Here is a 21,992-nt window from a genome sequence, read left to right as displayed (position 1 = left end):
CGCTCTCACTGCTGGAGAGGGTGTGTAGAAATTCAGGTGTGCCTGTGCTGATGTGATTTTCTTCTGTCAGGACCTTGCAAAATGGAAAGATCGTCGGAAAAGCTACACTTCAGATTTGCAGAAGAAAAAAGAAGAGAGGGAAGAGATTGAGAAGCAGTCGCTTGAGAAGTCTGAGAGAAGATCTAAGACATTTAACGAAATGCTGCAGGACAGGTAATGAGGCTGAATGCATCTCAGGGTTGGAGATACCAGTGTTAGAAATAGATATTTTGTGTAAGTGTAGTGGGATGTGCATGTGCACCGATATTAAACTGTCATTAAATGTGCATAACCTTCGAGCATTTTGCTCTGCAGTGAAAAAGCAGAGTATTGCTGTAATAAGTAGTGACTTGGATTAATGAAAGAAATGAGTCCTTAAGGGTGGTGTACGTAATTTCTTCATTTTACATTGTATATTCACATGCAGGATTGGCTATATATGCAGAAAATAAACAACTTTTTCTCCTTTTAAAGTAAATTTAGGAATGGAATGGTCGGATAAAACCAGCTCTTACTCTTAACTAAATTGTGTAAAAGTATAGCAAAGTTCTTTTTCATGTCTTCGTGGTGCAATTAAAATTGTATTTTTAAAGGAAGACTATATAAACATCAGTGTGAGGGTTTATTTTTTTTCATTGCAACATAACAGGATAAAGGTCCAATTTTTACTTGCCTGTGGAGCAGTTACTGTGTGAAACCTTGAGATATTTACAGGTCAGGGAGAAGGCAAATAGTCTTTAAGGATAATGTCAAAAAGGAAATGTGCTGTCAGGTGAAATTAAGCAAAGCTCCTTTGTCCCCTAGAAGCCAGTGGTAAACACAGTTTCATTCACTTAAACGCAATGCAGTTGGCTTGAGAGGTACTCCTTACTAAATGGTAGCCGTGAGACTGTTTCATCAGCCTCTCTATAGACAGGAATGGTGACTTTTAATCTGCAATAATTTTCCATGGAAATTCTATCAAGCTGTGTGAAATTATAGACTAACTTGATCTTAATGAAAGTCTGAATCTTCTGTGGTCTTCTGTTTTTACGAAGCTATTATAAATTGTGTACAAGAAAACTCTCAACCCTGTTAAGAAATCCACATCTTTGGAGGGTTCAAATTGGTCGTCAATTAGTTATCGTTATAGTGTGTTAATTTTGGAAGCGTTATACACTTGTGGATGAAATTTTGAATAATCCCTTATTAAAGTTTTCTTATTAAAGTTTCTTTACAATTGCATATACTTCAGGGACTTTTTTTTAACCTCTTTAAGAAAAAAAAGTCAAGCTCTTAATCTTTCTTAGTGTGACATTAAAAAATTTGCATGTATTTATTCCCACATTCTCTTAATATTGTGTTATGATATGAAGTCAGTAGTCCTTTTGTTCCCACCCATTTTTTAATGTTAATGACCAAAATAACATCTGTCTCTCCATCTCTGTGTGTCAAATGCCTAACTTTGTGGTTTTGGTGTTTCTTTCTGCTAAGGGAATCCCCAAATCAGATGTCTACAGTGACATCGAGGAGGAAACTGTATTCTTCTGATGATGGAGTGAATGAAGAAAAACTTCCCCCTATGCTGACTATGTCAGAAGTAAGTTCCCAGAGTGAGAGAGTAGAAGAGAAGGGAACCACTTATCCGACGGAAATGCCTAAGCAAGATTCTACAGCTTTTGCAAAAAGGGAGGCTACTATCACAGCTGAAATTCAGCTTCCTTCGAAAAGCCCCGTGGAAGAACAACGCCCAGCCTCTTTGTCTTCTCAGCATTCACGACAAATGGAGTCAACTCGAGTTTCAGCTGCTCTCCCTAGAAGTTACCAGAAAACTGATGCGGCCAGGTTAACGTCTGTGGTCACACCAAGACCTTTTGGATCTCAGTCAAGGGGAATCTCATCACTCCCGAGATCCTACACGGTAAACGTGTTTCTACTTCACTTAGTCTGTTCGCCAGCGCAAAATACCGGTGAACTTGTGCAGAGGTTTGAGTTACAGATACTTGATGGGTAAAATGTATATAACTTGTATATAAAGCAATTGTATTTTTACCAATTTAGATTCAATAGACATTTAATGCTTAAAATATAGCAACGATGCAGAACTGATTAAACTTTAAATTCAATGAAAGTCGAGCTGATACATTTTAAAAAATAAGTAATCTACATTCTAAGGCAGAGCATTTATTTTTTAGTGTCATATTTTCTCAAATATATCTTTTGTAAAGTATTAGGTTGCACTGTATGAAGTTGCCAATAGTCAGTTCTTTTTGACCTACAAAACAGCAATTTCATGTGGTTTAACCTAAATATTTTCAGGTGATTATGTACAAAGTTCTATTTTTCCTGATTTCCCACTTCATTAGAACTTGATATATTTGATTATAGTTATTAAAATGTATCTCATGGTTCAAAAAATACATATTTTTATTGGGGTTTTAAAGGATATAGACTCATTTGCCCTGAGAATGAAGCAGGGCTGAAAGTGAGTGTATTATTTTGAATTATTTAAAAGGAAGCAATACAGTCTTGAGCACGTTGGTGTTCAAATTCCTTTTCCCTCTGCCAATGAGGAATGCTAAAATTCGAAAATAGAAAAAATTTGATTAAAAAAATTCAAGATGAGGGAAGCCTGCCTAAACTAGCCAGAAAAACCGCTGACCATTATATTAAGTAAATACAGGCATATTTGACAACATAAAAATTAAATTTATATGGTAGACACCATTAATGTAGTCCAAAAGACAATTTATATAGGCTCAGAAAAATATTAGTAAAATGTATTTTATATATAGGTTTACTATCCCTGAGATTTAAAATGCAAATTGATAAGGAAAGATAAACAGTAGAAAAGTGAATACAGAAATGAATAGTTCAAGGGAGAGGGAATTTAAATGGTTGGTAACATAAAGTACATAGAAGCGTGTTCAGTCTCATTAGAGCAAGAATGAGCTGTACAACTTTTCACCCATGAGATTGACAAAGATTTAAAACATTCAAAACGTCTAGTGTTGGCAAGGATGCAGGGACAGAGACATTCTTATACATTACTTTGGGAGTGCATTGCTACAATTTTTAAAGATATACATATATATATATATATAAATAATATTTTATACTACATACATAAAATATTCTTTCGTCCAGCAAGTCTACTTTTGGGAATCTGTGCTATAAAAATATTCTGGTTATAAAAAGATGTGCAATATTTTTGGTATACTTTAAATGACATTGAATGCATATCAAATGAATAAATTGTAGAGATCCATAGTGTGAAGTATTCAGTTGATCTAGTTTAGATTTCTGTCTGTTGACCTGGAGTGATGTAGATGGTCAAAGCAAGTTTCAGAGGTCTGTTTATAAAATAAACACTTTTGTAAAAAATAACTACTCCTACCACTTCATATGTACGGATCTGTTAGTGTGAAACCATGCGCCAAGCTTTTAGTAGGAGTTACTTTGCTGAGGGAGGTATATATTACTTTCATTACTTTAAAGTATTAATTTAATGTATATGCTTTTTAAACAGAAATCTAACAGAATACGAAGTTTAAAATGATGTTTCCTATTTAGATGGATGATTCTTGGAAGTATAATGGAGACGTAGAAGGCATTAAGAGAACCCAAAGCAGCTCGGTCAGCATCTCTGTGCAAAGACCTGACACGAGCCAGCTTGCGTCCAGGTCATCCAGCGAAACAGAGGCATCAGCACCCAGAGAAAGTGTGATGAGGCTGCTCTCTCCTACACCCACCTTCTCATCTCCTTCCCAGGGCCAGGCTGCCACTTCGAAAGACACGTTATCTTTAACATCTAGCCCTGATTTAACGTCTGAGCTTGGAGAAGGGAGAAGCTCACCACAGACAGAGGTCTCAAGATCACAGGTGGGTTTGGGAAGGCTTTTCAATCACCTGCTGCCCAGAAACATAAGTAATTAAATCAGGAAACCACGTTTCTAACCTCTAGGCACTACAGTCTGGGCTGATAATGTAGGAAATGACATTGCATTTTATTTGTAACAGATCTTGGCGAAAGTAGATCTCTTCCAACTCTGAGTTGATGGATCCAGATGACCCTTGTGATATGGGTGTATGGAGACTTTTTGGACCAGTCTCCCTGGAGTTGGCTGGCTTTGCTCTCTACTCCCCATTTCAGCAGCTGTTGCCTTGCACCGTTAGCACTCAGTAGTCCGGGTTTGGGTGCAGGAGTCACTCAGGAGGTTTTAGATGCAGGTCTAATAGAAAATGGGTAATAAAAGCCCCTTCTCAGGGAAGTGAACTGACCACAAGGAGAAACTGGTACACATGAGAGGGGAACTTCTTTCTCTACCATATGAAAAATCCTAGTGACTTTCGATACTAATTTGTACTTTGGGAAGCCTAGAATTTTGTACCACTCCTTTTCTTTTAAGGGGAATATTGAGGCTTAGTTACAGTATGACAATTGCGTTCTTTAACATTTGGAGTCCAAATAAAATATACCATCAGATGAAGAAGGACTGGGGGCATTTGTAGTTTTTCCTACTGAAAATCCCACAGATGACTTTAAGAGAATTATTAGGTAATGAATGTTCTTTTAGTTATGTTTTACACATAGGCTAAAGAGTTGTTGCTTGTCTAGAGAAGAGAAAGAAACTTTTCTCTTTTAGAGAAAAACCTTCAATAAGCAGTTTGATAGTTGTATGAACCCCTTAGTGTGGAGATGCTTTTATGGTTCTGTGGCTTAGTCCAGCATTTTCTGATGCCTTACTAAAGTGTATTTTTTTCCCAAGGCACAACATCAAGTATATAACTTGGCCCAAGTTATATTAATGAAATATCTCTGTGTCAAATATGATACAGCATATTTTAGTATCGTTAGTTTTTATTAGTACAGGAAAGCTTTACAAGTTTAAAGTAAGCTTTTTTTCGTTGCGATTATGAAGTACTCTGTGCTTGAGAAAACTTGGAAATGCAGGAAAACATACATAAGAAAAATGACTTGGTAATCCCATCATTAGAGATACTCTGTAGCATTTAGATATAGTTCTTTCAGTTTTCCCATGTATATTTACAAAGATATCTAAATCCAGTCTCTCCAGGTTGCTAAAATCATTGGTTGTAAATTATTTTTTTAACTTCACTTTTAAAGAATTGGGAATACGTAATTAGCATCATCAGTCTCAGTGGATGAGGACTGTAGCCTCTGTTATGCTTGGGGAACATAAGGTACCATGGATGAATAATAAAGAGAGAAGCAAGGTGTCTTTTGTTTTATGGACTTGCCTGTTTGCCTTCGCCTTTTCAAACAGCAAATCCCACGCAACAGCCTGATTATTGTACTGTGTGCTCAGTGGTGGTAACTCCTTCAGGGTGGCAGTTGACTAGCTGCATCAGTGGATTAAGAAAAAGAGGGTGTGGGTGTGGCTTCCAGGTTAGAGCAGTTCAGAGGAATGTGAGTTAACATGGTGTGGTTTCAGGTTTTATCATTAGTGGATTTATGCTCTTTAGTCACCCAACTTGAAATGGAATGCTACCGGGCAAAATTAGGCTTGACTTAATAAGTGGAGCAATCGGAATTCTTGAACAAATGTATATATCGTATGGTGACTTGCCTATCCCTGAGATGCTTGGTGTGTCCACGTCTGCACTCTGAGGAAAGTAGCTTATGTAGCATCACCCTGCTCTTGTCACTGAGAAGGAGCTGACTGACTTGGGAAAAGGGCTGGGAATGCACAAAACAGCCTAGGACCAGTATGGCCAGGGCATACGCAACACTCCTCCAAACTACATAGTTCTAGGAGTTCAGAAAAATAAAACATGGTGTCTGGCTGAACATCTAGATGTCTTTCTCTTTTTTTTTTTTTTTTGGTACGCGGGCCTCTCACTGTTGTGGCCTCTCCCGTTGCGGAGCGCAGGCTCAGCGGCCATGGCTCACGGGCCCAGCCGCTCTGCGGCATGTGGGATCTTCCCGGACCGGAGCACGAACCCGTGTCCCCTGCATCGGCAGGCGGACTCTCAACCACTACGCCACCAGAGAAGCCCGATGTCTTTCTCTTTTAATTGAAGCGTACTTGATTTACAATATTATATTAGTTTCAGGTAGACATCTTGGTAGCTTTGTAGGAGAGTGTTCTTCAGGTCCTCTTCCTTACTCACACTTGTGCTGGCAGTGTCCTTTCATTTCTTCCTACAGCATCTCCCTTGATGTTGTTACCCTTTTCTATCCCTGCTTCCGCTACCCTAATTCCAGCCCTTTCCCTCATCCGTGCAAACACTTAGTAAATAGTCACGTCTTTGTGCGTTCTACACAAGGCTGGCACCAGGTTAATTTGCATGATGCCGGGCTGGACTGGGTAATTTCTCTGCTTCAAAGCCCCCAGTGGCATGCTGTGGTCTGTTCAGTGAAGTTCAAAGCACTCAGGGGAACACCGAGGTCTCTCATGACTGTTCCCAAACTCCCTTTGTAGTGCCGAAACGGCTAATGTTTACTGAGTAGCTGCTATGCCGACCAGGCTTCGCAAGGCATTGTTTTATTTAATCCTCACAGTGACCCTCTTATTGCTGTTTTGTAGCCATGAAAATGGAGGCATGAAGTGGTCATGTTACTTGCCCAAGGCCATGCAGCATAGCGAGTGGTGGAGTCAGGATTTGAACTCAGTTAGTTTGTCTCAAGATTGCCTTCACTGCCCTGTGTTGTGAGAAAGAGAGCGGAAGTAGGTGATATCTAGCCACATGAGTCTGCTTGATATTTCTGGAACATACCCTATACTTTCATGAACACATCATATATATTTTTATTCTTATTGTTGCCCTATTTAAAAATGTTCATTTCACCCATCTCTGTGTTTTGAAGTTCTCCTGTTCCTTCAAAGCACAGGAAGCTCGGTTCCTTCATGGATCAAGAGATCGCCTCCCCCTTGTTGGAACTGAACTTCCTACCCTTGCAAGTTTCATTCACTGAATGCTTCCTTTTCCATATGTTCGTTTCTCCTTCTCTGGTATTGTTTATACCCTCCATAGCCTTTACCCATAGTTGGCACTTAAGTATTTATTGACTTGAATTACATTCAAGGCCTTGATTACTAGACTGAAGTATGAACTTGATTCAGCAGGTAATTTAGGTCTTTATAGGTTCTTTAAGATTAAGGAGTGTTTTAGGAATGTGAGCACTGTGATGCTATATAGAATTATTTGAAGGAGGCGAAATCTGGGGGCAGAGATGGGCTAGGAGCCTCTCACAGAACTGTGGTAAGAAGGGAGTTCATGGCATAAAGAAGCAAAGACTTAATGAGGGAAGAACTTAAATGACCTCGTTTAAAATCTGCCCAGGAGTTTCTTTCTCACCTCCATTGCTAGTCTGGAGTTCTGTTTCTCTCTCTTCCCTTTTCTCACAGACTTCTCTTATGGTACTGCTTCTTTTCCAGCCTCCCCTGCCAGACTGGGCTGCCAGGGCAATTCTTGGGGCACCCGAACAAGGGGAGGCAGTGGGACTCCCAGAGTCCTCCGTCCCGCTCCAGCTGCCTCACAGATGTGGCTTTTCCCCCAAATTGGTGTTGCATACAGGGTTTTGTTTTGTTTTGTCTTGTCCAAGCCTTCTGCCCCCAAATCTCATCCAAATCCACATTTCAGGACCTTTGCCCCAGATTTTTAAATCAGAACCCAGAAATAGGATGATACATGTGGAAGGAAGGAAGATTTTTACACTTCCTAATGCCCAAGTCTACGAGAGTACCTCTTTTAAGAGTACCCAGGGTTTACCTTATCACATCTACCTCCTGTGCATTTTACCTGCTTGTCACCTTCACTAGACCCCTACCCTATCTAAGGGTAGGAAGCAAGCCTGTTGTGCTCACTGTTAGTACGGTGCCTGGATCTGTAATTATACGTTGAATGCTGACCGAGTTCTATTAGCTTTAGAGCTACATGTGTGAGAGTTAAATAGGATTTTCTTTAGTTGATCTGGAAACTGCCTAACCAGCATATATTACATGTATAACATTGTTTCCATGGGAAAAAGAAGATAATTACTGGCCATCAACCATGTGGCTTGGCACCTTTTAAAATGTTTCATTTAATTCTCTCAATAACCTAGCAAAGTAGGTGGTATTATACTCACTTTCACCAGTGAAATACTTGAGAGTTGAAAGTTATGTAACACACCCTAGGCTAGTTAAATGCTTAGGCCACATTTGCAACTTCTCCGACCCCGATTTTTTTTTGAAATGTGACATGCTTAAATTTGAGAACTGCCTTAAAACACCAAATGTTGACTTAATTTAACTTGGCCATGTCTCTAGAATTTTAGAGCCAATATGGACTGAAATATCTTCTGGTTCATAAAGAGAAAATCATTCTTAAAATTATTTTGAGGAAAGGTAGATATTTATCAAAACTCACCCGAACTGAATCTAATTCTGAGGTGCAGACTTCAAACTCTACCCAGCTGGCAATAAGGAGCTACCAGCAATTTTAAAACAGGGTATGATATAATAATTGGTATTTTCTATAACTAAAGTTCTGGCAGATGTGAGCAAGATGGGGGGAAAGAAGTGCTGGAGGCAAGAGAGCCAGTTAGGAGGTGACCCACAGCAATTTAGAGGGGAAACCGTGACCTGAGTTCAGATGAGAGCCTGAAGGAGAATGGAAGGATGGGATGGTTCCAGATGGATTTATGGCTTGTGGACTTGCTGACACTTTATTAAGTGTATGTGTGTGGTGGTGCTTGGGAGACCATTGTGTAGAGGTTGTGTGGGGAGCACTTAGGGGAAGGAAGGGGAAAGAGGCCCAGAAAGAACCTGATGTTTCTAGCTTGGGTATCTGGTTAGACAGTGATGTGATTAACCAACATGTGAAAAGCAAGAGGTGGAAGAGCAGGTTTCGGGGGGAAGATAATGAATTTAATTCTGAGTATGTTGGGCGTAGATAGTAGTTGATGACAATGCATGAGGTTGACTCAGGAAAACCTGTGGTCAGGAAGGTGGGAGACTGACTAGGGGTGAAGAAGAGCAACAAAGAGAAAATAGAATAAAGAGGAACACACTAATGAAGCTGAGAGGTGGCCAGAGGGATAGAGGAAAAAGGCAGGAGAAAATGGAATAATGGGTGACTTGGAAGACCGTTTCCCGTAAGCAAGAATAGTTTGTAGTGCCTGATGGCATGAGGGCCGAAGATGGATTTGGTAGGTAAGAGCTAAGCTGGGGAATGGGTTGACTCAAGTGGTAGAGCTGGAAACACCACCTGCTTCTTTGGAACGGATAATGGAGAGGGGAAACAAGTAGGTATAGACGCATCTTTGGTGAAGGAGAGTAGCTCCAGTGCCAGAGCTGCACCATGAGTTGAGGGCTACTCACTATGTTCTCGTTCCACTAAGACCCTGAAAAAAGAAACTGAAGAGCCGTGTAACAAAAATCAAAGATTATGTATTTCCTCTGTTATTTGTGATTTTATAGCCTGAATCTACTTTCAGTGTTATTTGGTTTTATCAACTTAAGTAGGCTTTCTTTAAGGGAACATGTTTATCTAATTGAAAAAGTTTGAGGAGAATGGGCATCTGATTGACCCTGTTGTTTATTGATTCCCATCTGTGTTGATACGAGAATCTTAATTCATCAGATCTCATAAAAATAAATCTTACCATTGCTATGCCAGATCACCATGTCATTATTTTAAAATCTCAGATTTAAGTGTATATTTCTGTTGAAATTGTACCTAAATTAAGGGAAGTTATTTTTATTTTAGATGCTGATATGTTGGTGACTGTATTTTATCTTTCCCAGAATAGGCAACTGTAACCACTTGGGATAGTTCTTTATCAGTCATCAAGAATCTAGATTTCTCCCAATAATTTATATTCCTGGTTCCATCCAGTTCAAAAGGAAATTCCCACAGTGTCATCTTCTGAAACACGGACCCTTCGTAGAATACTCACATGGCATATATCTTGCAAAGAAAAATAAGGAAGTAGAAATCCTAATCATTGTTGAATAGTTTATGCTTGACTATAATTATAGATATATTCACCTGCAAAAAGTCTCAAGGATAATTTAATTCAAGAACCCAGGATTCCACAGAGATGCCAGAGAGACTGTCATGGTGGGGAGGCCATGCAAGAGGGGCCTCTGGGGCCCTTTCCCTGAACTGCCACCACCTACTTTAATCCTTTCTGTGATGTGGGAGGGAGATGGTCTGCATTGGAAGATAGGGTTTTGAAAACAGAAAGCTTTAAAATTAATGTCATTGTGAGAGAAAATTCTCTGGAAGACTCAGTGACATGCCTGAGGCCACCTGGCCATTGACAGAAATAGTCCTGTAAGTGCTCACATGGTTCTCTCTCCTTTGCCTGTGTGCACTCCCAGGACCCACGTAACAGGCTGCCAGGCTGTAGCCACAGTAAGGCTGACCTCCTCTATTAACTATTTCAGAGAGGTGGTTATTTGCCTTTTTATTATGTTCAAGTAGAGATTTATCTCCAAGGTAAGAGCAGTCCTTTGGAGGACAGTTCTTCTGGTCTAATACAATTGTGACACTCTGCCATCTAGAGCTTAAGCTCATTCTCTTTTATCCTATGTTTGGTGGAAAAGGGTAATGTTCACTTGCTCTCTCCCACAAAGTATTCTTTATTGTAGTTTGAAACTATTTATTAAAACTCCATCCTGTCTCTTATTCTTCAAGATAAAAAAACCTCAATTAGTGTCTTGGAATTTCTAACCCATCATTTGTCTCTGTGCCCTTATATAGCAATAGATTCTGCACTCTAATTGGCTTTAGGTCAGAATTTGGCGGGGGGAGTAGAGTGGGGTAAAAGTGGTGAAGACGACTGTTTATTTTCATTGAGTCATCTCTAATTTAAGTGTGTGGTGGTTTTGGTTAAGGAGTAGAACTAACCAGTAATTTTTTCTATTCATAGCAGAGTTTTGATATACTCTGGAGATTGGTATCCATCAGACTGATCATTAATGACTGTTCTCACTGTCTACATCTGGGTTCCCATATTTCAACTGCTTTACATGATGTCTGATGAAAACGTTTCTATATTACTAGCTACAATTTTTTTCTTAAAAAATTCCATACCCACTTTGAAGAGTCAGTAATTGTTTCTTGAGAGCAAGGACCATGCCTAATTCGTCTTTATTTCCCAAGTGTTTTATGCAGAATAGATGCACAATAAATGTACGTTGAACAAATGAGCAAGTGTGTATTGTTACAACACTAATTACTCATCTCCATACAATACAGTAAGTTCTTGATCCTTTATTCAATGCCTTCCTTGTCTTCTAATTCTTATATAATATCACAGTGTTTCTTAGAATATAGTCACTTAGATTTCAAACTTGTTCTAAAGGTAGAAAAACTCATGAATTGCCCTGTTGGTCCTAGGGCTGGACTTAACTGCTAAATTAAAATAGAGGAGTTATAGGCCTTTTACTGGAAAATAAAGTGGCTTTAGGAAGAATTTTTCTTTTTAAACAGTTAAGTCTAAGTTCTTGATAATTATGAATCAAAGAACTGGAAACACTAGTCTGGGAAACACATGCTGAATTTTATGTCTGCTGTTTACCCAAAACAAAAAATGTAAATTATGGAAGTTAATTAAAATTTTCACAGACCTAGTATACTAGAGTGTAAAACTTAAAATATTTGTTTTGGAAAATGGCCTAAGAAAGTCCGTGAAACTGAGAATTTGTGGCTGTGGACTGTAGGGATGGAGATGAAAGTAGAGGTCTGCCTGTTGTCCAAGTTCTGGGGCCTGCGGGCTGTTGTTACTTCAAGGAGGTTGTGGCCTGGAGCTCATGGTGTCTCAGTGGGGCCCTCTTGGCATCTTACTGGTGGTTCCTCAGGCATGACCCAGTTCTGCATTTTGTAGCAAATGTAGCAGCTCTGCCTTTACCGCTCGACCTTCATGCAGCAGTAGGACAAGCAAAAATGCCTTGCCAAACTTTCACATACCCGTTCGGGGGTGGTACCAGTCCTAGATGAGTGATTCTGGTAGCTGAATTTTGTGTCTATGAACCCCTCAAAATTATTTGGCTACATATATTGAATGTTGGAGGTAGTTTAAGTATTGTGACATTTTTAAAATAAATGATTTAAATCTTTTTTTGCATTTTCAAAGATGCCATTTTATTGCAATGTATTTGAGATATGTGTAAATTTTAAAGGTACAGCATGTTAATTTGATACACTTGTATATTGTTATGTGACTGCTGTTGTAGTGATAATTAACATCTCTCACATTACATAATTATCCTTTCTTTTTAGTGGTTGGAAGTTCTAGTCTCTTAGCAAATTTCATCATAATAAGATATTGTTTGTACTCACAGTACTGTGTATTAGATCTCTAGGGCTCATTTACTATTCACTGGAAGTTTGTACCCTTAAACAACATCTGCCCTGTCCCCTCACACCCATCCCCTGGTAACCACCACTTTACTCTCTGTTTTATGAGTTTGGCTTTTAGACTACACGTATAAGTGATATCATACGTACTTGTCTTCCTCTGTCTGACTTACCTCACTTAGCATAATGTGCTCAAGGTTCATCCATGTTGTCACAGATGGCAGGATGTCCTTTTTCTCATGGCTGAATTCCACTGTGTGTGTGTGTGTGTGTATACACACACACACACACACACACACACACACACACACACACATCTCACTCAGCTTCATTCCTGGGTTATAAAAAATGGTCTGTAACTTAGACCCAACTGTATGGTGGGCAAAAGCCTAAGCTTTATCAATATAAATCAACTGATTTATAGTATGCACGTGAAGAAAAATATCTATGGCTATGACGATTTCCCTGATTTTAGCAGCAAAATAATAAACTCAGAGATATTTATGTAAGTGAAGGTTTTACCAAACCCAAGGGGAAAAGAATGAAGCTTCCGGTTTATCATGAAATAATTCAAGTGTACCTTGCGTGCAGCCTCCCTTCTTTCACGGATAGACTTTCCTCCACGTGGGTGCCAGGGACACTTGATCCCACCGTTTCATGTTTGTTTTCAGGATCAGTTCAGTGATATGAGAATCAGCATAAACCAGACGCCTGGGAACAGCCTTGACTTTGGATTTACAGTAAAATGGGATTTTTCCAGGATCTTCGTAGCATCAGTCGAACCAGGTAAATCATAGATTGAGCTCTCCTGAAGTTTCTTCTCCTTTGTTGTCCTGTGCTGTTCAAAAAGCCCCCAGAGAAATTAGTTTATTTGATAGAGGAAGAGAAAACACATGTGAAAAATGCAGCAGTAAAGTGAAGAGGCGCATCCTCTTCCCAGAGACTGATAGTTGGAGTTACAAATTACATATTGTTTGATCTTGCCTCGTTAATTTTAGTTTTGAAGGGTCGTAATTTTGTGACTTTTACAGACTTCAATTATCAAAACTTTAGGCTTAATATTTGGAAATACTAACAAACAACGCTAAATTGAAGAGCCAGAAAGAACTTGCCCTGATCATTTGTGTTTGTGATGGATACATAGGTGCTGTATAATCAATGTTTTCGGAGCGTCCTAATGTATCTATTGCCCAAGGACTCCTGAGGATGCTTTGGGACTTTTACAAAAGCACTGCCCCTCCTCCACCAAATCAAGCCCAGAAACTCTTAGCAAAATAGTACAAGCCCTAAAATGAAAACGAAAGCTATTGTATTTATGAGGAGTTCCTCATTTACATATTTTAGCTATATAAAAATGCATGTGAACTTTGGTTATTTCTTTGAAATTTCAGGGCTGCTTTAATTAGGTAATGGTAAGTAGTAATTTTAAGCCATTTTAAGCGGCTCTGTTTTTTTCTCCATTCTAGAGTGCATCTGGCTTTGGAAGCTCAGCTAAAGCGGAATATATATTTCACATTTTTAATTTAAAAATAATTTAAAATTTTCTTCCTAGGGGGTTAATAAAGAAATTTTATTGAACAGATGGGTTTATCATTTCCCTTTAAACGTTAAGGAAGATACATTCTATAGGATTAAAAATGCCTTTGGTTGCTTTGTAATGTTGTAGCTACTCAAATATTTGATAACTTTAAGAAATTTTGTGACTCATCTGCACCTGAAAAGAATATGAGAAGTGATTAGGTGAGATTAAGAAGTCATTTTTTCTCTTAATTTAAATAAGCAGTGACTAGTAGGACATGTTTTTATTTTTTATTGGTAGTTTAATTTATTTTGCTTTATTTAGGTAGCCCAGCAGAATTTTCTCAGCTACAGGTAGATGATGAAATTATTGCTATCAACAACACTAAGTTTTCACATAAGGACACAAAAGAGTGGGAGGAAACCATGGCTAATGCTCAGGAAACTGGAAACCTAGTAATGGATATCAGGCGCTATGGAAAGTCTGGTGAGTTGGTTATACCACCGTGTTTGGCTTGCTAAATTGGGAACTGGTCTTTGGCAAGTGGTTATAACAGCTCGCTTCAATAACGTTTTCTTCTCTCTTCGTTTCACTTTTTTATTTTTTGGCTTAAAGATGTTTTGTGGTTATGTTGAGACAAGTCTTGAATGATGCTTCTTTGGATGTTCTGTCTGAAAGCTTTTCACTAGCAAATTTACTGAATTCTGCATTATTTATTGACTGATTTATATGCTGGACTGGCTTTGAATGCACATATCAGCTGAAGGCTCTTGTAATTATATCTGCATTTGGAAGTCATATGATGATGTTGAATATTAAGAATTACACCATGGTTTCACTTCCTCTGCAGCATCATGACTGTAACTGGTATAAGAGAGAGCACAGTAGGTCAATATCCCAGTTGTTCATTCGCGAAGAACTTTCGATGTACATTTCATTATTGTGTTGCTTAATTGTTGAGGTTAGATGGGGAAGGGCGTTAAGCCTTCCAGACCTACCAACTTATGATATCAAAATATAATACCCAGTCCTGGTTTACAGAAAGATTCAGCAAATTTGCCAATCTTTTCACTATTAACATGCTCTAACCCTCTGTTTTTGGAAGGTGATCTGTTGGTAAAAGGCCCAAACTCTTCATTTCTTTCACACACTATCTGACTTGTTTGTCTTCTGTGTGTGTATTTTGTATATGTACATTCAGTACTTCGTTCTTTCAACTTCAACATTTACGTGTACTCATTTCTTGATCTTCGTGTGCCAATCAGACTGGGGCAAAGACCAGCCTTCCCTGCCATTTACACGGCATAAAACCCTCAATCTCACCAGTATGGCTACCAAAATTATAGGTTCACCTGAAACAAAGTGGATTGATGCAACTTCTGGAATTTACAGCTCAGACAAATCTTCAAATCTATCAATAACAGCTGATTTCTCAGAAAGCCTTCAGAATTCTGTAAGTATTTCGAGAAGTGGGAGTATTTGGGTAGAGCAGAGCAACTATAGGAAGTGTGTTTGTGGGGGGAAAGAATCTGCTTTCTTTGAACAATTTTGATGCTGTTTTAAAAACAGATAATTGAATAAGGTAATTTATAGTAATGAGAATAAAATATATTTTTGAAAATCGTAAGGCACTACTCATTAATAATTTAGAGTAATAGTTATATAATGAAAAAAATCAAAAGACCCCATAGTGATGTTTTGTAGGGTTTTTTTTTTTAAACATACATTTATTTATTTATTATTTATTTATTTATTTATGGCTGTGTCAGGTCTTAGTTGCAGCGGGTGGGCTCTTTGTTGCAGCGCGTGGGTTCTGTAGTTGTGATGGGCAGGCTCAGTTGCCCCGTGGCCTGTGGGATCTTAGTAACCTGACCAGGGATCGAACCCACATCCCCTGCACTAGAAGGTGGATTCTTAACCACTGGACCACCAGGAAAGTCCCTGCAGGTGTTTCTTACCAATCCTTCATCATTATACCCCTCTCTCAGATCTTTGTGAATGTGAAGTAGTTAATTATGTAAAATTATACACTATAACTTCTATGCTTTCCTTAGTCTTTACTGGTAAAATAGATATAGTAATTGTGTGCAGTTTTAAAACCTCATGAAGCAGTTTTAGTCCTTGTGTGGATGAATGTGATGGGTAGATTTACATATGTGGTTAAGAGATACACAGTTACATTAATTGATTTAAAATAATTATAATGTAGAAAATTTCTAATTATCAAAGTAATAGTTAAATTTAAATTTGCAAATAAATGTGTTTATATTGACTCCCTAGATATAATGGCTGTCATCCCAAGATGCTCCCTTTCATGTAATAAGGAGATCCTGCTACCTTGTATAAGAAAAGTTTAAATGTTAGAGAATCCTATATGACTGTGTTGCTTACTCATAAATATAAACCGAATGGACCAATGATTATTTGGCCCATCATGTTTCTTGGAAAATTAATGACTGATTGAACTTAAAGCTATTCATGCTTACAGTTGGTCATTAATTCTTCCACAAATATTGAAGAACAATGAAAAAATTATGTTTCTATTATATGTGAAAGGCTGTAAAGAATATATTAATACTGTGAAAAATTCATGTCATTAGAAGATATTTTCACTAATGAGAAATGCATTATTTAAGCTTGAAGTCCAACTGGAGAGAATGTTGTTAACTGGCATTTTTATCCTTTCTAGAATACTGAATCAAAGGAAATTAATGGAATTCGTGATGAAAGCAATACTTTTGAATCAAAAGGTAAACATTACCATAATAGCTTACATTTATAATATAGGAGAAGTCATTGCACTCAAGTTCTGCTACTATAAAAATTAATATCTGTGAGTGAAAGCAAAACTGATCTACTGCAAGTTGAAACTCAGAGGTTAGCGCATAGATCCAATTGCAGCCAGGTGGAAGGGCATTCAGTTCCAGTGTTGAATAGTCCAGGAACTGCAAACAAAGCTTTGGCAGCCTGTCCAGGAGCTTTGAGTGCCTGTGTGTCTAATCCAAATAAGAAAGACTGGTTTTCCCGAGGCCATCAGCCTTCTCGCTATGGTGTGCTGGCAAAGGGAATCTTAGTTAAATACGAGGTTTCCTTTCTCCCTTTTATGTTGTGAAAGGGACAAGCCTGGAAGCAGCTAGTAATAAGGAAATGCCAGTGGCAGTAACAGTTGTTAGCAGAAGTGCCCATCTGTAATGAAAAAGCAGACATAGCATCTAGGGAAATTTTGCATTATGGAGTCATCACTCCCTTCCTTCTGCTGTCTATCTACAAATAATTGAGCTACCACATGCTGTGTGCTATAGCTTAGGCACACAAAATAAATAAGAAAGATCTGGTCCACATAGGCAGGGAAAGAAACCCAAAGAGGATGAAGCTTCTCTTAGCATGAAACTAGACTGCCAGGCACAGGTCTGGGTTTTCTCAGTGGTTTGGTGGTTTTGAATCTGCATTTGTCAGTTCATAATACCTTACGTCAAAATCAAACCAAATTTATAAATTTCCCTTCCTTTATTGATTATTTATGTATTTAATTTCTGATAATCATGTGACTATATTTTAATTGTTTGATATTGCATTCTTTGACTGCTTTTTTCTTCATGATATTTTAATCTAAGATGTGCAGGTCCCGTTCTGTCTGACTCAGCAGAGCACTTGTTAGTGACTATGGGGTGATACACGGGCCCTGTCATTTGAGGGTTTTGTTTAGATAAGTAAATATCAACTAGTGTCAAATAATAATTACATTTACATTTTATGAATAAACTGAAGTATCATAATCATTTGGAATAATCTTGTGACAGATCTGTAGAAGTCAGAATATTTTCTTTTTTATCTGATTGAACTCTACTTGCTTTATGTAAAGTTAGGGGCTATAAGATCTTGGAGACTAGGGCAAAATAGTCTAGTTAGAAGAATATTTTAATTTTAGCATTTGGGTTTTTTTTAGAATTGTTCTCTGGATATTTATTTTCTTGTCCTCCTCCCCATTATTTTTAGTTCCTTTTTTACTTACTAGTACTATGAAAAATCTTAGTTACAAACAATTCTTCCTGTACTAGAAAAGATTTTGAATTGATTAACCTAAGCAAAAACATTTTAATTTCCACTTCCCTAAAGGGGTGTAATCTAGCACGGAAGATGTTACTTCAGCTACTTTGAAACTGTGATGCTACCTGCTAAAATTTATTAATCAAAATATTAGTTCCTTTTACTAATTTGAATGTAGTATAGACTACTAAAACTATGTGTGTCTTTGTGCATTGAAATAATCCCTATCTTCTACGGCAACCAGTTTTATCATTTTAAAAATAATATTGCTACAGAATGGAAAGATGTATCAAGTATCGTTTAGTTTTCCAGTGGTGAGAGAGTAAAATGAATGACATGGTATTGATGTGTTTTTTTTTGTGTTTGTATTTTTCAACTAGCCTCTGAACCTATTTCTTTGAAAAACTTAAAAAGGCGATCACAATTTTTTGAACAAGGTAAACTGCCAAGCTAACAATTCATGTACTTTCATGGAATTGTTCCCACTCTCCACTCTTTTCCTGATAGTCTGTGGTGCTGGGCACTGAGCCTCTTCTATTTGGCCATCATTATGACCAAGCAACATAACCCATTTCCATTCTTTCCCTAGGGTCATCAGGCTTTTCTTACAGTTCATGGGTCTACCTCTGTGGTAATGGGTCTTTGTGTGTCCTTTGTATACCTCTGAAGTTTTTGTTTTTTTTTTAATTAAAAACATTGAGATGCTGTTTAAACACACACTACTTGCCACTGGGTGACAGTAAGAAATGAGGAATTTCATTTATGCCTTACTGCTTCCTACAAATTGCATAATAGTAGATTACACCAACATACAATTGGCCAACTTTTAGAGTCAAATTTTGGGTTTTGGAAAATGCTCTGAATAAAGAACAGAGTTGTTGATTGCTATTGGGATGATGGCTTTGGAGTGTTAATAGGACCACTCTGTAAATTTGGTCACATCTGTAAACAAGTACATTTTGAGATTCTCTTTGTTGGTGTAGTCGGGCAGTGCTGCGTTACAATGTGCCGTGCATGTGGCATTTCCTCCCTTTTCACGTTTGTCTAATGCTCTGTCTCATGAATGCAGTTTGAACTCTGTGCTTTGCAGTCAAGAGCTTAAAAGTAATATCCAACATTTGAGATGCAATGGCACAGTCAGTAGGGGGTGTGCTGTTGGTGTCTAAAATGTTATTATTTCTTACTTTTAAGATTATCAAAAATATTTCCAAACTTGCCTTATAACATGGTACTTACTGGATTTGTGTATTTTGTGTTAATCTATTCGTAGTCTTTTTTGGTGAATTAAGATTTCTTTTTGACTGTAAATAGAAGTAGCTTACCAGCTCTGCATGTACAAGGGTCCATTTGTGTCAGTGTCCTTTGTGTTTTCGATAATTTTTGTTCAACTCTTGTTATTCTATGGTAATTTAATTGAAACTGTGTGATACGCCTAGCTCAAATTGGCTAAAATAAAGCAATTCCTTTTCTTTCTCCATTTTCACGCACTTTTCTTCAACAGACTATTTTAGGGAAGAATATTTTCTTAAATCTCAAAGCAGTTTTCTTAAAAATTTGATTGTGTAAGTGAATAATTTATTTGACAGCTGAGGTTTCAGGAAAATTTAAAAATACAGCACGGTAGTGTTTTTTATGAAATTTGCTTACATGTTTATAATCATTGTACTACATACAGGCACACACAATTATGTAGGCCCCATAAGAATAAAAAGAATAACGTTCTGCCCATAGGGTTACACATGAAGTCTGAATATTTTGTGTTTCAAATAATAGGAGTGGAAAGGGAAATGTTTCTTGAATATGTTTGTTGGTGGCTTATTTCAGAAAAGTAGCTCCTTAGCAATAAGGCCTGAAAAATGTGACTTACACCTGTCACAATGTAATTGAATAGCAGCAAGTAAAAAAATTGGGTTTGGTAGATGTTGTAATATTTGAAATTCAATTTTTCTTCTATTAGGCCAAGTTATGAGAATACTATCCACTTTATTAATAAAAGAACCCTGAACCCTTAGAAATAAGTACACCAGTATCTCAGCTCTAGCACCTAGAGATAAGATGAAACTTTGGCATCCACTGTTTCTCTTCTTTTTACTGACTTTGAATTTGGAAGATGAGTAACAAACAGATGGAACTAAAGAGAGAAATGTACTGTTGTTTGAAAAAACTCATGTCACTTAGTATATTGGCATAGAGACAGTTAGTGATACAACTTTCTGAAAGGAATTATTTCATAGAAATGAAGATTTATATTGTTTTCTTTTTCTTTCCTTGCCCACGTGCTGTAATATAGGAAGTTCCGATTCTGTGGTGCCTGATGTAAGTAGTATTCATTTGGTTTTGGAATAAACAAGGAGGCCTGGGTGGGACTGAATTAGCACACAGTAGCATCGCTTACCGTTATTTTAAGCTGCATGAGAGTTTATCCAGGAGTATCTTTCCAAGATAAAGAGACCTATTTTTTTTTTAATTGAAGTATAGTTGATTTACAATGTTGTGTTAGTTTCTGGTGTACAACAAAGTGATTCAGTTTTTTATATATATATATATATATATATATATACATATATATATATATATATACACACATATTGTTTTTCATATTTTTTCCATTATGGTTTATAACAGGATATTGGATATATCAGTAGTTCCCTGTGCTATACAATGGGACCTTGTTGTTTATCCATTCTATATAAAATAGTTTGCATCTGCTCATCCCAAACTCCCAATACAACCCTCCCCTGCCCCTTGCCCCCTTCCCCCTTGGCAACCACGAGTCTGTTCTCCATGTTTGTGAGTCTCTGTTTCCGTTTTGTAGATAAGTTCATTTGTGTAAGAGACCTATTTTGATATATAAAGCCCACCCTCCTTTTACTAAAGGCCAAGGGTGATACGAATAATTTATGTATGCAAAAGTACTTCAGTAGGGCTTCCCTGGTGGTGCAGTGGTTGAGAGTCCGCCTGCAGATGCAGGGGACACGGGTTCGTGCCCCGGTCCGGGAAGATCCCACATGCCGCGGAGCGGCTGGGCCCGTGAGCCATGGCCGCTGAGCCTGCGCGTCCGGAGCCTGTGCTCCGCAGCGGGAGAGGCCACAACAGTGAGAGGCCCACGTACCGCAAAAAAAAAAAAAAAAAAAAAAGTACTTCAGTAGATGACTTAATGAAGTAACATATTCTTCTCTGCTTTGCACCTTTTCTCTTGTAACTCGGCAGCTTCCAGTCCCGACCATCAGTGCCCCGAGTCGCTGGACGTGGGATCAGGAAGGGGAGCGGAAGCGGCAGGAGAGGTGGCAGAAAGAGCAGGACCGCCTGCTGCAGGTAAAGCAGGGTAATGTGGGTCAGCAGGAACACAGTTTGCTTTAACAGCTTTTCCTGCTCAGTGTCAACCTACATTAAGAAGCAACTTAAAAAAAATTAAAAGCCAATAACCTCATAATTAACAAATCTTTTGATATGTAGCACATTTTTTAAAAATAAATAAATTTATTTATTTATTTATGGCTGCGATGGGTCTTCGTTGCTGCGCACGGGCTTTCTCTAGTTGCGGCGAGCGGGGGCCACTTCTTTGTCGCAGTGCGCGGCCTTCTCGTTGCGGTGGCTTCTCTTGTTGCAGAGCACGGGCTCTAGGCGTGCGGGCTTCAGTAGTTGTGGCATGTGGGCTCAGTAGTTGTGGCTTGCGGGCTCTAGAGCGCAGGCTCAGTAGTTGTGGCGCAGGGGCTTAGTCGCTCCGCGGCATGTGGGATCTTCCCGGACCAGGGCTCGAACCCGTGTCCCCTGCATTGGCAGGCGGATTCTTAACCACTGCGCCACCAGGGAAGCCCCTGTAGCACATTTTTTATGAAATACTTTTCCATTTTGAAAATTTCCAGAGTCCTCCTTTTAAAATTATTTATTAGACCCTTTGTATATTTTTAGAGTATGTGGCACCATCGTTTTATGGATTTTCTTATGCATGAGAGGTGTAGAGATTTGTCAGGACCTCCACCTGCATAAACTGTGTGCTTGGTCCATTGCGCCGTAATTCAGTGCCCCTTCCAGTTAGCTAGGGGCGTCGATGAATTACAGCCACAGTAAAGAGTGGATATGGGTTCAATTC

The 21,992-nt window shown here is 38.4% G+C and overlaps 1 protein-coding gene across 23 annotated transcripts in view; it reads left to right on the top strand.

Moving 5' to 3' along the window:
• Positions 1-21,992, top strand: part of LMO7 (LIM domain 7) — a 121,563-nt gene that overhangs the window by 84,663 nt on the left and 14,908 nt on the right. For 20 of the 23 annotated variants that reach the window (XM_082675850.1, XM_082675838.1, XM_082675842.1 and 17 more), the window contains 11 exons: positions 71-213; positions 1,513-1,939; positions 3,592-3,900; positions 13,005-13,119; positions 14,177-14,338; positions 15,118-15,305; positions 16,542-16,602; positions 18,280-18,336; positions 18,489-18,530; positions 20,190-20,215; positions 21,110-21,214. In XM_082675850.1, the coding sequence (XP_082531976.1) occupies positions 71-213; positions 1,513-1,939; positions 3,592-3,900; positions 13,005-13,119; positions 14,177-14,338; positions 15,118-15,305; positions 16,542-16,602; positions 18,280-18,336; positions 18,489-18,530; positions 20,190-20,215; positions 21,110-21,214 (1,635 nt within the window). The remainder of the gene's footprint in view (positions 1-70; positions 214-1,512; positions 1,940-3,591; positions 3,901-13,004; positions 13,120-14,176; positions 14,339-15,117; positions 15,306-16,541; positions 16,603-18,279; positions 18,337-18,488; positions 18,531-20,189; positions 20,216-21,109; positions 21,215-21,992) is intronic. The other 3 variants (XM_082675853.1, XM_082675852.1, XM_082675855.1) reach the window with 3 other exon arrangements.

This window comes from Grampus griseus (genome assembly GCF_964374135.1).
Source record: "Grampus griseus genome assembly, chromosome: 18".
Classification (NCBI taxonomy): domain Eukaryota; kingdom Metazoa; phylum Chordata; class Mammalia; order Artiodactyla; family Delphinidae; genus Grampus; species Grampus griseus.
This window is presented reverse-complemented; position numbering and strand designations above follow the sequence as displayed.